Source organism: Columba livia, chromosome Z (genome assembly GCF_036013475.1).
Source record: "Columba livia isolate bColLiv1 breed racing homer chromosome Z, bColLiv1.pat.W.v2, whole genome shotgun sequence".
Taxonomy (NCBI): domain Eukaryota; kingdom Metazoa; phylum Chordata; class Aves; order Columbiformes; family Columbidae; genus Columba; species Columba livia.
The window spans coordinates 49,447,807-49,463,438 of NC_088642.1; the positions used below are offsets into that span (position 1 = coordinate 49,447,807).

General features: G+C 40.6%; 1 protein-coding gene across 13 annotated transcripts in view; it reads left to right on the forward strand.

Annotated features, from left to right (window-relative positions):
- The window catches only part of SEMA4D (semaphorin 4D), a 97,380-nt gene that overhangs the window by 66,148 nt on the left and 15,600 nt on the right, over nucleotides 1-15,632 (forward strand). For 8 of the 13 annotated variants that reach the window (XM_065045761.1, XM_065045764.1, XM_065045765.1 and 5 more), the window contains 11 exons: nucleotides 725-823; nucleotides 2,023-2,116; nucleotides 3,038-3,151; nucleotides 4,057-4,208; nucleotides 5,697-5,872; nucleotides 5,988-6,144; nucleotides 6,926-7,148; nucleotides 7,585-7,700; nucleotides 11,581-11,753; nucleotides 11,978-12,021; nucleotides 13,127-15,612. In XM_065045761.1, the coding sequence (XP_064901833.1) occupies nucleotides 725-823; nucleotides 2,023-2,116; nucleotides 3,038-3,151; nucleotides 4,057-4,208; nucleotides 5,697-5,872; nucleotides 5,988-6,144; nucleotides 6,926-7,148; nucleotides 7,585-7,700; nucleotides 11,581-11,753; nucleotides 11,978-12,021; nucleotides 13,127-14,040 (2,262 nt within the window). In that variant the 3' untranslated portion in view covers nucleotides 14,041-15,612. Of the gene's footprint in view, nucleotides 1-724; nucleotides 824-2,022; nucleotides 2,117-3,037; nucleotides 3,152-4,056; nucleotides 4,209-5,696; nucleotides 5,873-5,987; nucleotides 6,145-6,925; nucleotides 7,149-7,584; nucleotides 7,701-11,580; nucleotides 11,754-11,977; nucleotides 12,022-13,126; nucleotides 15,613-15,632 lie in introns of those variants that run through there. The other 5 variants (XR_010468914.1, XM_065045769.1, XM_065045770.1 and 2 more) reach the window with 2 other exon arrangements.

A 15,632-nucleotide genomic window follows, 5' to 3' on the forward strand; every position in this document is an offset into this window, starting at 1 on the left:
ACCAGCAAGAATTAAGAGGTCATGTTGATACTGATTTTTTTTCCCTCTCTCGCAGTGGATGTTGGGAGATGTTTTTCCTGATTGTTATTCTGAAACTTTGTCATATTCTCTATGAAGGCTTTGCTCAAATTCCTTGTTCCATTTCAAAGCCAAAGGAATTAAGAAGCTTCCTTGGATGAAAGAGCAGTTAGTATCAACGACTGAAAAACAAAACAGAACAAACAAACAAAAAAAGACAGAAGTGACACAGCTATGTAGCTAATTTAGTGGTAAAACAACAACTCTCAACACTTAACTGTCTTTACTCTCTGAATAGAGGCTATCACTTACTGTTTCATTTAGGTTTACAAGGGATGGCAAAGTCTAAAACTTAATCCATTTCTAACTAGTTGTTCCCATGGATTGGATGTGTCTTTGGAGTTTATGCTTTTGTGGAACAGCTTAGGATGCGCTCTGCTGACTGTATGGTATTTGGTCTTGCCACCCTGATAGGTATTCTGAGGCAGCTGCACACTACTGGCTGTAGGAAACCAGCTGCTGCAGGACTAGAGCTCCTGGAGATGGTGGGGCCGTGGTGTCCCAATGGTGATTGTGTCCCCCAGCCTCAGTGGTGTGGTGTGGCATAAGTAGCAGCAACAGGCAAACTGATAGCACAACTTTGTTTATCTTGGAATGTGAAAATTGTGGTTTATGAGACTGGTCCTTTTCTCATCCTCTACTACAGACGGAGTGTCGTAATTATGTGCGTGTCTTGCAACAGCTGAATGATACTTTCCTCTATGTGTGTGGAACTCATGCATTTCAGCCAACATGTGATTACCTGGTAAGAATGTACATACATTTCGACTCAATAGCAACTACAGCTTAAGAGCAGCTCATTTAAACAATGAGTTAGTCTCCGTTCCCAAAGACTCCTGAAATTTCAGTGCTGGTTGTAGTGATTGGAGCATTTATTACACTATCCCACAGTAACGATGGAGTATGGAAATAAACCACGTTGTTTCTTTTTCAAAGCGCTTACTGAATTATTGATTCATCTTGTTTAATTGTGGATTTACTTCTTAGCTTTCATAATTGTTTGTGTATTGTGTGTTTGCATAAAAAGCAATTTCTAAAATTGAAATGACATTCTTTGCAATTTTCCTTCATTGCTGAATCTTCCTGAAATTTCTCACATTCCCATTTCTGTTTGTCTTGTCTCTGCTCCTGGATGTGCCATAGTTTCATAGTGCGGAGTGCTTCAGAGTGAGGTCTTGGCACAAAATCAGAACTCCCTTTTCTCACTGCCGACTCTTGTATCGTTCTCCTTATATTGGCTCTTAACAATTCTAAAATGGAGAAATCTTGTAATTGTTCTTCTTTGTCTCCCCCGCCTGCAAGGCTGCCTGCCATCTCCTCTGGAACATTGCCAGAAGTCATTGCCCTTGGCCTCCAATGTCTTCATTGCACAGTATAACCAGTCACTTCCCCAGTGCTGTGGCTGCAGTTCTTCCTGATCCTCGCTCCCATGTTTTTTAAGGGATTTATAAAGTAGCAGCCAAAGTACTCTGTGGCTTCAAAAAATGTAGTTGTATTATGCCTCACCTCACAAATTTGACATAATCTCAAAAACTACTAAAATCGACTTAAGAAAGCCTTCTGAATTTCTAAAACGCTCAATTTTTCAGTAATTGTCAGCTCTTTCCATAGGTCAGTCAACTTCTCTGCCTTTCCTTCTGCCTGGCGTTTTGGATGCTCTTTCTTGAGGTCTGTCTGGATTTGACTTTTTGTTTTCTGTTCTCTTCTCCTCCTACTTTTACAAATCATAGGATCAGATTTCCTCTCTGTCTGCTGAAGTCGACAAGATTTTCTGAAAACACATATGCCTTTTATAATCTTACTAAAAATGCCTTCGATGCTGGAAGTTGATGATGTGTAGCCCATTATTTAATGTTGGTTTTTCAGTTACCTTTGCACAGGTCAAGTGGCTGAAAGAAAAAGTGCTAACAGTTGTTTTGTGGTTTTCAACTTAATTTTTTGCAGAATTTAATTTCATTTGAGCTTGGAGGTAAAAATGAAGATGGTAAGGGCAGATGTCCATTTGATCCTGCTCAAAGCTACACATCAGTTATGGTTGGTAAGTTCAGACTTTGCATATCTCATTGTTACGTATAAAAATGTTCTCCTGCTGTCATTCTCCAGTCTTTCAATATCGAAATAGTAGATTGCATCCGTATTTTTACATCTTTACTATGTATATAGGTAGATATTAAAATACTTACATAGTCAGCTTTAGAAGAACTTAAAACTATGTTGTTTTGGAAGCAACTTTGAAAATACAATTTTTTAAATTGTATTTTTTAAATTGTGTTTTCAGGTCTGTAACGTATTTAGTCCAGGTTGTCTAAACGTACTTACTGTCATTTCAGTAAATTTGCAAGTAGATTTTTTTTTTTAGCTGTCCTGAAGACATATCCATGAGATAGAATAGGGATGCGAGAGGTTTATGGTAAGTATATTACTGCATGATTGGACTCCACTGCGTCTTGATTCGGTGAAACCAGAGTTCACATCTGTACCCTGGCGTCACAAGATCAGAAAAGAGAAGCTCCAAGTAACATGAAAGAGGAAATGAGGAAGAAAAGAACACACTCCTTCAATGTTGCATATATTTTTAAAAATGGAGTTTCAGTAATGGTGACATAGACAGTAAAGTAATTACTTCCAAAACTCTTGTGGCATTTCTGAAATAAATTTGAATGATTGTATGTGAACTGTAGGTTTACATGTTAAGTGTTGAAGTGCCACAAAAACAATGGTGACTTTTGCCAGTTGCTTGTGTTACAGCAATAATAAACCTGAGCATGGAAGTGTTAGCTTTGAGAACGGTCAGCAGAAATGTAAATATAGAAGATGTGTGTGGGGCAATGTAGAGGAAATCAGTGTTTATAATTTCTTGTGGGAAGCTTAAGTTTACATAGTCTCCTGAAATATTTATGTACCCTTCTTGTTATCCAATGCATAAAAAAAGTCTGAAATATTTGTTTTTGTGTTAAAGATGAGGAGCTTTATTCCGGGACTTCTTACAATTTCTTGGGAAGTGAACCTATCATTTCACGGCACTCTCATCAGAGTCCTCTGAGAACAGAGTATGCAATACCTTGGCTTAATGGTAAGTGGGCGTGAGAACTGACCCAAACAAATTATTTTTTCTTCTTCAACATCACACAGACAAAGGCTTTAAGTATCTTACCTGGGATAAGGGGCAGTTGTCTTAGTATCGCAAAGAGAATTGATTTTCTTATACTGGCATACGCTGACATGTGAGTGTGTGCCCTCCTGTGTGCTATCAAGAGATTTTATTTTGAAACTTCAGGATTTTTATCAGCATTGAGGATGTAAACATTAAGATATACAGACTTCAACTTGGTGCTAACGGGCTACAGTTTATCTTATATATACGTGTTCATCCTTGCAATAAAGCAGCATGGTTATGATATCGTATAGTTTTGGTTTTCAGATTGAGCTCATCATGGTTCCTGATTGTTTCAGTTCCTGAATTTCAAAATTCAGGTTCTGTGAATGCTCAGATGTCTGTTGCTTTCTGCTGAAAAGGACCAAAATATCAAAGTGAGCATATTCCAAAGTGAGCATTATGTCCAAAAACTACATGATACTGAGTTTTGTAGTACATGTTGTAATGATACTGTCATTTTTAGTGTTTCAGCTAATAGCTGAAATAGAGGAGAGGCAGGCAAGGGAGGGTACATCTCCAGGCCCATCAGAAAGCTACACTTGAGTGTGAAGGATGTTGAAATAACGAGATATCAGACTATGGAGATGTCTCAGATATCTTAGTGCTTTTGCATAGGGTTTGTGGTTTTGGTTTTTTCCTCTATTTCTATCTTTTTAGAAATGCTGTTCATACTGTGTACAGTGAGCTGTGTAGGCAGGTCAGTGACTGGAGAGCAGATAAATGCAGTGTGAAGTTTGGGTGAAAGAGGACTCCTGGGGCACTTAGAAGAAATCAAGTTAGTAGTCATATATAATATAAAATTCTTCTTTTTGTATCTGTAGAGCCCAATTTTGTTTTTGCTGATGTGATAAGAGCAGATCAAAACAGCACAGATGGAGAAGATGACAAGATATACTTCTTTTTCACTGAAGTGTCTGTGGAGTATGAATTTGTTGGAAAACTGATGATTCCAAGAATAGCTAGAGTGTGCAAGGTGGGACATATTTCAATTTACTTTTACTAATCCAACTGGAATTTTGTGTGTGTGTGTGTGTTAAAAAAACATTTATTGTGGGCTTATTGCCAGTTAAATGGAAGTGGTCAAACTTGGTAAATCTTAGTGAATCAGCAATTTCAATAAATTCTTCAGAACTGGGAAAGCCTAATTGTTACTTCGGGAAAAAATACTGGATTTAATTTTTCACAGTGGTGAAATATCATTATATCTAGGTGTCCTGCCCACCCCTGGGGGGAAAGCACCAACCACCACAAAACACAGCAACAGAAAAAGTGTCTCCTCTGGCTTTCCTTTATATATATATATATATATATATATATATATATATATAAATAAATTTAAGTTCAGCTCCTTGAGAAGAACTGACTTTGGTTGGAACTGAGCAGATAGGGTGTCTGTCAGATTACTTTGGAGGAGCTGTATACAAGCTGAACTGTAGCTGTGTCCACAGCAGAACAGCATTTGATGGTGGTGCAGCAGATGGGGCTTCCATGAAGCTGTTAGAGATGCCAGAGCCTCAAGGAAGAAAATGGTCACCAGGAGCCTGATTCTGTCACGCTTGCTGTGTTCAGGCCTCAGTGTGTTAGGCTGGTTTGTGCACATACTCAGGAGCATTGGTTAAAAGTCTTGCTGATGAAGGAGGTTTTTTTCCAGTAGGAAATGTTGATTTAGCAAAAACCTTTTCAGTGGAATGTATCAATTTCCTCAGGGTTGGTTTTTCTGTTGTTGTTTGTTTCCAGCAGGAAATTTATCTAGCTGTTTCATTTTGATGGGGTTGAAATATTTTATTTTGACTTTACTGTTTTATATTTAAACACGGGAGTCAAAACATCAATAACAAGTTAGTGCCCTTGAGATTTCTGTTAAACAAGCAGTTGGAGGCAGGTTTACATGGTGCTTATTATTATTATGGCACTCTGCCCACTGACAGCTTGTGCACGCTTTAGAAGGGAAGTATCGCAGAGTATGAGAGCCTTCTCACTGCTGTTTGTTTGAAATAGGAATCAGTGGCAGGCTGCAAATATATGAGCATTTATACTTAATTGTTTAAAAAAATTCTGCAGATTCCCTTTAATATTTTGCATAACAGCATTGGTAATATTAACAACGTTCAAATATGCTTGCGTCTTGAAGAGAAATAAGAGCTATAGCTTGAGTACTAAATATTTTGAAACGTTCCTAGTCAAGGTATCTTAACTTCTTTAAGCCATGGTACTGTGAACCTTTAATAAAGGTGGCAACTGCTTGCAAGTAGGCCATTGCTGCATTTCTTCTAATGAAATTGCTTATTTTCCTGTGGCTTCCTTACTTTTCTGTTTGTGAATGTGTTAATAATTATTGGTGTTGCTGTAGACGAAATGTTAGAAAATAACAGGGTTCAGTAATTTCATGCTATATAGTAGTGGTTTTTAAATGCTGCTAATTCTCCTCACAAACAACTTTTTATTTTTCTAATATCAAAAGAGGGACCAAGGAGGATTAAGGACCTTGCAGAAAAAATGGACTTCCTTTCTCAAGGCCAGATTGATCTGTACCATCCCTGATAAGAATTTGATTTTCAATATTATCAATGATGTTTTTATTCTCAAGTCTCCAACTTTGAAGGAACCAGTGATATATGGAGTCTTCACCCCACAGCTGTAAGTTTGGTATAGCCTTTATCTGGATACTTTTAATCTCAGTTTGTTACCTCAACAAGTAATAATTACTCCTGGGTTTGTTTGTTTGTTTGTTTTTTCCTTCCTGAACTTTTAGGAATAACGTGGGACTGTCAGCAGTGTGTGCATACAACCTGTCTACTGTAGAAGAGGTTTTCTCAAAAGGAAAATATATGCAGAGTGCCACAGTTGAACAGTCTCATACAAAATGGGTACGATACAATGGGGAAATTCCTAATCCTCGACCCGGTGCGGTAAGTTTCTGTAATCTTGGATCTGATTACTAGTCATCTTTTTGAGTGCTTAGGAGTACATAAACTAGAAAATACTAGATAACCTACTAAAGCTTAATTTTAGTTTGTCCTGAGCTGGATACTTTCTGTTTTAACGATTTTGTAGAAAAACACTTAAGTGATTTATTCTGAACTTTGTATCCCAGAATAAAAGTGGGATTTTAAAATTTGTAATTGAATTATTTGCTGATTTTGTATTTTCATTATTTCGTCACTAGTTTTTTAGTGCTGAAATAGATGTCAGTATACACTGAACAACATCAAATGCTTTTTAGTTCAGATGAACAGAAGCATAGCAATCGTTGCACATGTCAGTAGGTTCAGCATGTTTATCCAATGCAGTGCATGGCTCTGCAAGCCGAAATGTTCATAGTACTAAATGTTTTTCACACTTTTCTTTCTTTCTCATGTTCCCTGCAGTCACCTTGTTGCTACTGCTGAATGAGGTGACAGTTAAAAGTAGCTAAGCAGGAGAGTCCAGAAAGAATATTTTCCTAGAATGTATTTCGGGTTCAAGGAAGAATGTACTCTGAAGTAAAGGGATTAGTACATTGCAGAAGCCAAAGTGCTACAAGACTTGAGAACCTTTTTTTGGTAGAATGAATGTGTAATGTAAAGATGTCCTTCCTGGCCAGAAAAATGCAGGGGAAAAAAAAGCATGTAGCTGCTGTTAATTGTCTCTGTTTCATACAAGTAAATGATATAAATTGGTTGTCTTCTTTTGGTTTGTCCCCCTTCCCAGTGTATAAACAATGAAGCCAGAGCATCGAACTACATGAGTTCTCTGAATTTACCAGACAAAACATTGCAGTTTGTTAAAGATCATCCTCTAATGGATGACTCAGTGACTCCAATGGGAGACAGACCTCGACTAGTAAAACGAGATGTGAAGTATACCCAGATTGTGGTAGACAGAGTCAGAGCACTCAATGGCACCATATATGATGTTATGTTCATCAGTACAGGTGAGTTCTGCAAACCTTTTTTAAGTGATACTCTGATTCTTCAGGCTGAAGTGTGTCCTAAGAGAAATTTCGGACATCTACATATTTACAATGCTTTTACACCAGCTAACGTTTTTAAAAATTAAGGGACCATGATAAGTGGAGAATCTTACATGCTTTGAAAAAGTATTGCAGGAAAAGAACCACGAAACTGCATGGGTACAGCAAAAACACAAATGAGAGATAATCTCTCAGTCATTGTTCTTTGTCTGAAAATGTTATTTCTTGTTCAGGGTTCCTCATGATAGTGGGTTTAATGGTTGCCATTGACACAGAGTTGTGTGATGTCTTCAGCTAAACAGCAAGCAGATTAGTGAGATAGTTTATATCAATAGTGCAATATTTTTCCATGCCGTTTTATTTTAAGGATCTTATTTAATATATTGCTTTGTTCCAGATCGAGGAGCCTTGCACAAAGCTATCAGCTATGAAAATGGAATGCATATTATTGAAGAAACACAGCTTTTCCCAAACTTTGAGCCAGTCCAAACTCTCTTGCTTTCATCCAAAAAAGTAAGCACTAGACAGCACTCATCTCATTTTGCATTTCCACAAAACGTTTTAGTACCCCCTTGTAACTTGTGTCATGGTGAAAGAAGACGTCACTGTGCGTGGAGCCAAGGGCTGCATCTAACTCCTCACACTGCAGTAATATTGCCTATTGGCTGCTGCATTTCAGTGGGTTTGGTAGGTGACGAGCTTCTGAAGGTGTGTAGATGTGTGGAAGGTGGTGTTGGGGGGCTCAGGTTTGCAGGTCTTCATGTGGATTTCATGCACAGAAGGAGAAAGCTGTATGGTTTTTAAGGTACCTCTCTTCATATTAGGAGTCATGTAAAAATCCTGACCCCTTGTGGCCATTGCAAATCCATGAAGAAAAATTCTAGTGGGTTTAGCAGGGAAGCCCTGCATCTTTCTGAGGAAATAGACCTAGAAACAGAGAGAACAGTTTTGTCTAGCAGTGAGGCTCATAATTGTGTAACTAATTGGTTTCTGCTGTCCCAAATCTCTCAGGGTTTTGCATGCTAGGTGTATCGTGGGAGCAGTCATGTTGGTGCACCTGGGGGTGAGGACCTCTGAGGTCCTGTCTGCCTGACGGGCCACCACCTGCAGTTGCAGCTGGGGCACACGAGCCTTGCTGCGGGCTTCAAACCCAGTGGTCATTTTGTGCTATTAATCAGTCGCTGGGTTTAATCCTGACATGATTTTGTGACAGTGGGAGGATAATCAGTGTGTTCGCTTTGTATGCTAGTTAGGCTGTTGACCCTAGTTATGTTGACCTGCAGATGCATGAGTGTCCATGAAATTATTACCCTGAGCAGTGGCTCGTAGCATCAAACCACTCAACTGGTGAAATTTTGGAATCTCTTAAGGAAAGAATGACACTCTTGAAGTGTCTGGTAGGTAGTACTGGCATTCAGTACCAATGGATAAATGCTCTGCAGCTAGGGATTTAGAAATACTGCCAGGCTATCTTAGACACAGCTTTTATTTTTGTGTGCTATTTAATAAAACTGCATGCCAACATGATCAGCTCAGTGGAGCAGAACTTTACATCATAAATCTTTCAAGCTGATCTTGCACACTTATTTGTCCTTTCATGCTCCTAATTGGAAAAAGTCTTGAGGCCAGAGTATGCCTCTGATAGTCAAATGAAAATCGGTGATTAAGAGCTTCCAAGCTCATAGATTTCACTGGAGATGTTTGCACTATTTTTGTATGATGCACCACACTGGCAACTTTGTGTGTGGGTGCATCCCATTGGGCCCATGGATTTGTGGATGTCCAGTTTGCCTAAATGATCTCTACCCGGATCCTTCTCAACCAAGCAGAGGTCTTTCTTTTTCTGGACTTTTCTGTCTCCGTGGTCTGGAATACCTGAGAACCGGCCTTAGCAGTAAAGACGGAATCAAGCGAGGAAGGCATTCAGTAGCTCTGCCTTCTCTGTGCCATCCATCACCAGGGATCCCACCTCATTTCGCAGCGGACCTCCATTTTCTCTAACCTTCCATTTGCTGCTGATGTACTTGAAGAAGCCCTTCTTGTCCTTTACACCACTGGCCAGATTTAATTCCAAGTGGAGCTTGGCCTTCCTCACCACATCCTTACGTACTCTGACAACATTCCTATATTCCTCCCAACTGGCCTGTCCCTTTTCCCACCTCTGTAAACTTCTTTCTTCCACTTGAGTTTTGTCAGAAGTTCCTTGATCATCCATGCAGGTCTCCTGCTCCCTTCGATTTATGTCTTGCTGATCTCAAGCTTGGAGGAACCGATGTTTGAATATTAACCAGATCTCTTGGACCTCCCTACCTTCTAGAATCCCATGGGATTCTTCCGGTCAGGACCTTGAAGAGGCCAAAGTTCATCCTGCTGAAGTCCAGGGTTGTAATTCTACTTACTGTCCTGCTTCCTCCACACAGGATCCTGAACTCCACCATCTCATGGTCACTGCAGCTGAGGCTGTCCTCAGCCCTCATGTCTCCAGCCAGTTCTTCTTGGTTTGTTAGGACAAGGTCCAGCAGCACGCCTCTCCTTGTTGACTCCTCCACCACCTGTGTCAAGAAATTGTCATCACTGATCTGTAGGAGCCGCCTGGACTGTGTGTTTCTAGCTGTGTTGTCTTCCCAGCAGATGTCAGGGTGATTGAAGTCTCCCATGAGAACCAGGACATGTCATTGTGAGGCTACTTCCACCTGTCCATAGAAAGCCTTATTAACTTCTCCCTCCTGATCAGGTGGCCTGTAGTAAACACCCATGACAGGCTCCCCCTTGCTGGCTTGTCCCTTAATTTTTACCCATATGGACTCAACTCATTCATTAACCCCTGCTAGGCAGAATTCAACACATTTGAATTGCTCTCTCACGTAAAGTGCAACTCCTCCAGCTCACCTTGCTGGCCTGTCTTCTCTGAAAAGTACATAGCCTGTTCTTTAAACCTTGACACCCTCCATGACAACATTCCAGTCATGTGAGCTGTCCCACCACATCTCTTTAATAGCAGTGGGATCATGGCCCTGTGAACCTGCACAGATCTCTAATTGTTCCTGTTCATTCCCCATGCTACATGTGTTGGTGTACACTTTAGAGAAGTAATCGAGCCTGTGGGTTTTCCAGGAGCTGTGTAAGAGGATCCACCATAGCCATATAGTTACATTCATGGGGCTTGTTTCTGATGTTGAGACTAGAAGTCTATACCACAAACATGAAGTTTTTAAATAATGTTTCTCTACTAGAAATCTTCCTTGGATGTCTGCCCATCACTTTGTGACCATTATCCATCCTGCCAGTGTCAAGCATTCTCACTGCAGACACCACCCCTGAGTACATTTCTACATACTGAGATCTGTATGGCTGCCATACAGGCCAAGCCACTCTGTGCTTGGATCCGGCTCATTTGCCGTGACAACTGCAGTAGGGTGCTGATAAATCCACTTGGTGTTCTGCTCAGGATGAAGCCAACCCACTGCCAAGGTGGGGTGTGCTGTTCAGCTTTTTGTGCACAGCCTCTCGAAAGGACTAGAGGCTGTCACTGGTGGTTTTGGGTTGCAGTGCAGGCCCCTTTCTGGAAGGCTTTGTATGATAATATATAAGTTCACAATTTACCTTTAGCTGTCGATTTTCCTGACCGTTGAAATAGATGAGTGAAATAAGGCAGCTGCCCACCTTTTGTGAGAAGGATGCTGGGGATGAGTCTTTTCCCACTGTGGTCTTTTCCCGCTGTGCTCAGAGTCAGACTTGTTTGGGATCCCCCTGCAACAGCTGGTCAGACAGACCTTCTGTTTACATCCCCCTTTTCCTCGGTGCAATGCCGGTGCTCGTTCCTTTGGATACCATCCAGCACTCCTCCTTGACTAGTGAGCAGGCAGCTGCACTTGACTCTTGTAAGGCTGATGCTGATGTGGTGGCAGAGACCGGACTGGTAGAAGAGCTGATGGCTGTAGGGCTGCTTTGGGTTAACAGGAGCAGGTCCTGCACACAGCAAGCATTGCTTGTTCAGGCTTGCCTGTGACTACTGCAGCCATGCTGCCAGCACAGGCTTGTCTTGCCTTCTATGAGGATTGCTGGTGAATTGGTATTTGTGGAAAAAAATGTGTGCCAAAGCTACGGTTAGACATAGTTATTTTTTACTCTCACAAACTCCGTTTCATGTTTTTTGTTCTTTTGTCCTTTTACACTTCCAGCATTGCTGAATATTTTCAAGATTAGCTTTTATTTCTGGAAAGGAAACTTATCAAAATGCTTATTCCCTCATGCTCCAGTTTTTACAAACATGGCTGTATGTATGCAGCTCTTCTAATAATTTTTAAATTGTTTCACGGATTGGATTGTAAGCTTTGAGAAGTGACTGGCTGTGTTTTTTTGTTGTGTGTTTTGTTTTGTTTTGTTTTTTTAGGGCAGAAGATACCTCTATGCTGGTTCAAATTCTGGTGTGGTTCAGTCTCCGGTGGCATTCTGTGACAAGTACACCACTTGTGTTGACTGTGTTTTAGCAAGGGATCCTTACTGTGCTTGGAAACCCCTTGAAGCTTCCTGTGTTGATATTTTTAAAGAAAGTGAAGTTGAAAGGTAATGGTAGCCTTTGATTACCTTACATTTACAATTGACGTTGCATCAGTCTTGCTCCTTACCAATAGCTGGCATATCTTTAACTGAATGTTTTCAGATATGGACTTTTTCCTGTCCATCTATGTCTGCTTATGCTGCTTAGATGCGTCTGTCTTAGTACAAGAGCATGGTCAGGCTGTAGGAAACAAGATTTGAAGTTGTAATACTTGGACTTCCTTTTACAGGAACTGGATTCAGAACATAGGTGGAGATGCATCATCTTGTTCTGGTGAGTTAGTCTTTGAAGAGCTATTTCCATGTCTAGGTGGAGTAATGAAAGAGCTGCGTTTAGTTCAGCTTGGGTTTTGTGAATATCTGGACACTCGTTTATATTTTAATAGGTATGAGATTCTGCTTTTGAGTATTTGAGCATCTGTACAGCCTGCATGTTGTCTTAAAATGTCTGTTTGTATACATTGCAGTGTGCAGTGCACAAACCTGTGAAATGAAGGTGGGCCCCTCAACAGCGACTTCTGAATGAAAGCAATATTTACCATAAGTACTTCTAGGGCAGAGGCCTCTGTCTCTGTGATGTAGCATTTGACATTCTACTGTGAGCCTTGTTAAGTGCTTGGTTATTGCTGCTGGATCAGATGCAATGATCCTGAAAAAAGCTGGTTTTATGGTGAGAGGGGCGGGGGACTCAGGACATGATACAGAGCAGCTGAAGTACCCTCCATAGTGCTTTAAGGCAAGTAATCACAGGTCCCTTCTTTGTAGTCTGTGCTGCTACTACAAGATCGAGGAGATCTTAAAAAAGAGTAGTGTAACAGGAGATATTTAGTGCAGTAAACAAAGCTTAAGAGTTTGAGTTTTCTCTATTTTGGATCACTATGAGAGTTTTGCTTATTAGTTGTTTAATTAATTTATGGATTTACATTGTGGGTGTTCATAAGAGCTCATATTTTTTTTAGAAGAGTTTAGGTTGAGTAACAGCACTTTGTTCATTTTCTTCTTGGATATTTTGGAGTTGCTGATTTGCTTAATGCACTATTTGCATATAAAGTAATACCAAGTACAGCATCTTGTATCAAACAATGACTCATCTCAGGTGCATGCTCAGTTGCGAATCAGCAAGTTCTCATCCTTACCTAGAGGTGGAGGCTGTCTTACAGTTTGAGCTGTCCTGTTTCTTAGTCTGTCTTGATGTCTTGCATGCAGCTGTAGCTTGGTATTGCACCAAGATTCTTGCATGCTGTCATCTTGGTCTTGTGAGGTAATCTGAATGCCATAATCTTTACATTTCTGTTAAGCCTATAGCACAGTCTCATGCAACTGTATGGATTAGACAGGAATCATTGCTGATACTCTGCACGTTTATTTTGATGTTCCAGATAAAGTAAGAGAGAATCCCCTACAGCATACATTCAAGCATGGGAGCACAGCAGAACTCAAGTGTTCTCAAAAGTCCAATCTGGCACAGGTAGTTTGGAAGTTCAAAGATGATGTGCTGAGAGTGGAGAGCCCCAAGTACCGTCTGCTGGAAAAGGCGCTGCTCATCTTCAATTTATCGGAAGGAGACAGCGGTGTTTACCAGTGTCTGTCAGAAGAAAAAGTGAAGAATAAGAAATTTTCTCAAGTGCTGGCTAAGCATGTTTTGGAACTGAAAAAGATCCAGCATACCACGCTGGGCCCCACTGTGGCAGCCACACCAACAGAAGGTAATAGCGATGTGCCAAAAGTATCAGCTGTGTCAACCGAGGGGTCTGCTGCTCACACCTCGACCACTCAGATGGTGCCGGTAACGACAGCAAGGGTAGTGACCAAGCCCATTGGCCCTGTCCTAACAAGTGCGGCCTCCAACACTGAGCTCTTCAACTCAATGCCTGACGCGGTCCCGGAAAAGACGATGTTCCTCAAGTCGAATGATAACTTCCTGTTGATGTTCCTCTTCCTCTTCTTTTTTATTCTGTTCTTGTGCCTGCTCTCCTACAACTGTTACAAAGGGTACTTGCCAGGGCAGTGCTTGAAATTTCGGTCTATCATGCTGCTTGGTAAGAAGAAAAAGTCAGATTTTTCTGATTGTGAGCAGAGTGTGAAGGAGACGCTGGTGGAGCAAGGCAGCATCAGCCACCAGAGCGGGGAGCAGCCGAAGCCAGCGCACGACACCGGCTACGAGACTGAGCCTGACTGCGGGAACGGGCAGCTGCAGCCTGGGGACCTGCCCGCGCCCCGGGAGGCCAAGGACAAGCCCTTCGATGTCAAGTGCGAGCTCAAGTACGCCGACTCGGATGCGGAGGGAGACTGAAGGACCCGATTGCCCATTTCAGTGGTGGAAACCGGCTGCGGTCCTGCAGCAAGCTGGGCACGGAGAGCATGGGGATGACAGCTGAGCCATAGTGGGGTTTACATGCTTAAGCTGTACAGCAAGCCACTTTGTGTTCAGATCTCACCAGATTAGAGCAGTGGTGTTCTTGTCTGCAGAACATAGCATCTTGTGTTGTACTGTCCTTTTTGGTTTTGTTTTTTTTTTTTTTTAGAAATGGCCAGTTTCAGATCACCATTTGTTTGTTCCCAATTTTTCTCCCACTGAGCGCTTCGCTCTGAAGTTACTTGCTTGTTCTTCAGCCCTGTTCTTCCGTAGGATAAAAGTAACTTTCTAATTCAGTTGGCTTTAAAAGTACTTCAGTCTACACAGGTTTTAGCCACCATTAAAAAAAGACCTAGTTTCATTTTAATTCCAAATTGGAAATTAAGTTTAGTTTATCAGATTGGTAAATTATAGACTTTTGTCCAGATTGGGACATGTTTTTTTTTTCTTTCCTTTTTTCTTTTTTCTTTTTTTTTTTTCTTCTAGTGATTAATGTTACACTTTGTTTTGACACACTAGGTCTCTTTAGTTGGTTAAACTTAACTGCATTTTAAGTATCTTAGACTTTAAGGTATAATGGGGATAGCATTGGCTTGATTTGTGTAAGACTCTCAGGGATAATCTCGTTTAAAGGCTTTTTTTCTTTGCTGCTTTCTTAGAAGTTTAGGTACAACAATATCAATACAAAACATGCAGTAAGTGTAGAGGGAGGGAGGAGGTAATAGATTTAGGAATGCTTTTCTTTTTTCGTTTTTCTTTCTTTTAATTTCCCCCTCAATCAGCAAGCTGAACATAGTTGTGTTCTCTTTTCTATACAAAACTGGATTATTTTTTTTTTTTTAATGAAACAGTAGGGGCAAGCAGCTGTCAGTCAGCAGTGACATGGAGAGAGGGTTTTTTGCACTGTGGAAGCGAAACAGGAATCAAGAAGAATTAACTACCACAATTCAGCTAGCGACTGGCTGGAATGGACTGTTAGGAATACAGCCTGATGACAAAGCATTGCTGATTGTTTTGGTTTTTTTTTTCCCCTTTTTTTTCCAGATTCAGAAATAACTCAGCTTCTTTTTGTGACAAATCTTTGCAGTGTCACCCTTTCTGGATGACACCTTCCAGTCTCTGGTGCAACTGGAGACTGAAACTGGAGCTGCTCAATCGGTTGTTTGAACTGTTTATTGTGAATCATGCCTGCAAACGTGAAAGTGTGCATTTGTTCTCAGCCTGGTTCACAGCAGCGCTGTTTGTCTGTAAAAGCATTTTGTGCGGTACAGTCCTGAAGAATTGTTCCTCTCACGGCATCTTTCTGTAAATATTGCTAGAAGTAGAGTACATTTTAACAGTAAATAGCGGTGTGCCTGGGCTGCTTTTCTATGTTGAACTTTCATGTGAACATAATTTTAGACCATCTTAGTGTAAACAGTTTATATTTTATAAGATTCAGTTTGGTTTTATTTTTCTATTTTTAATTATGTACATATAACAGAATAAATATTAAAATAAATTGTATTATATCTTGACTCTTATGAAAC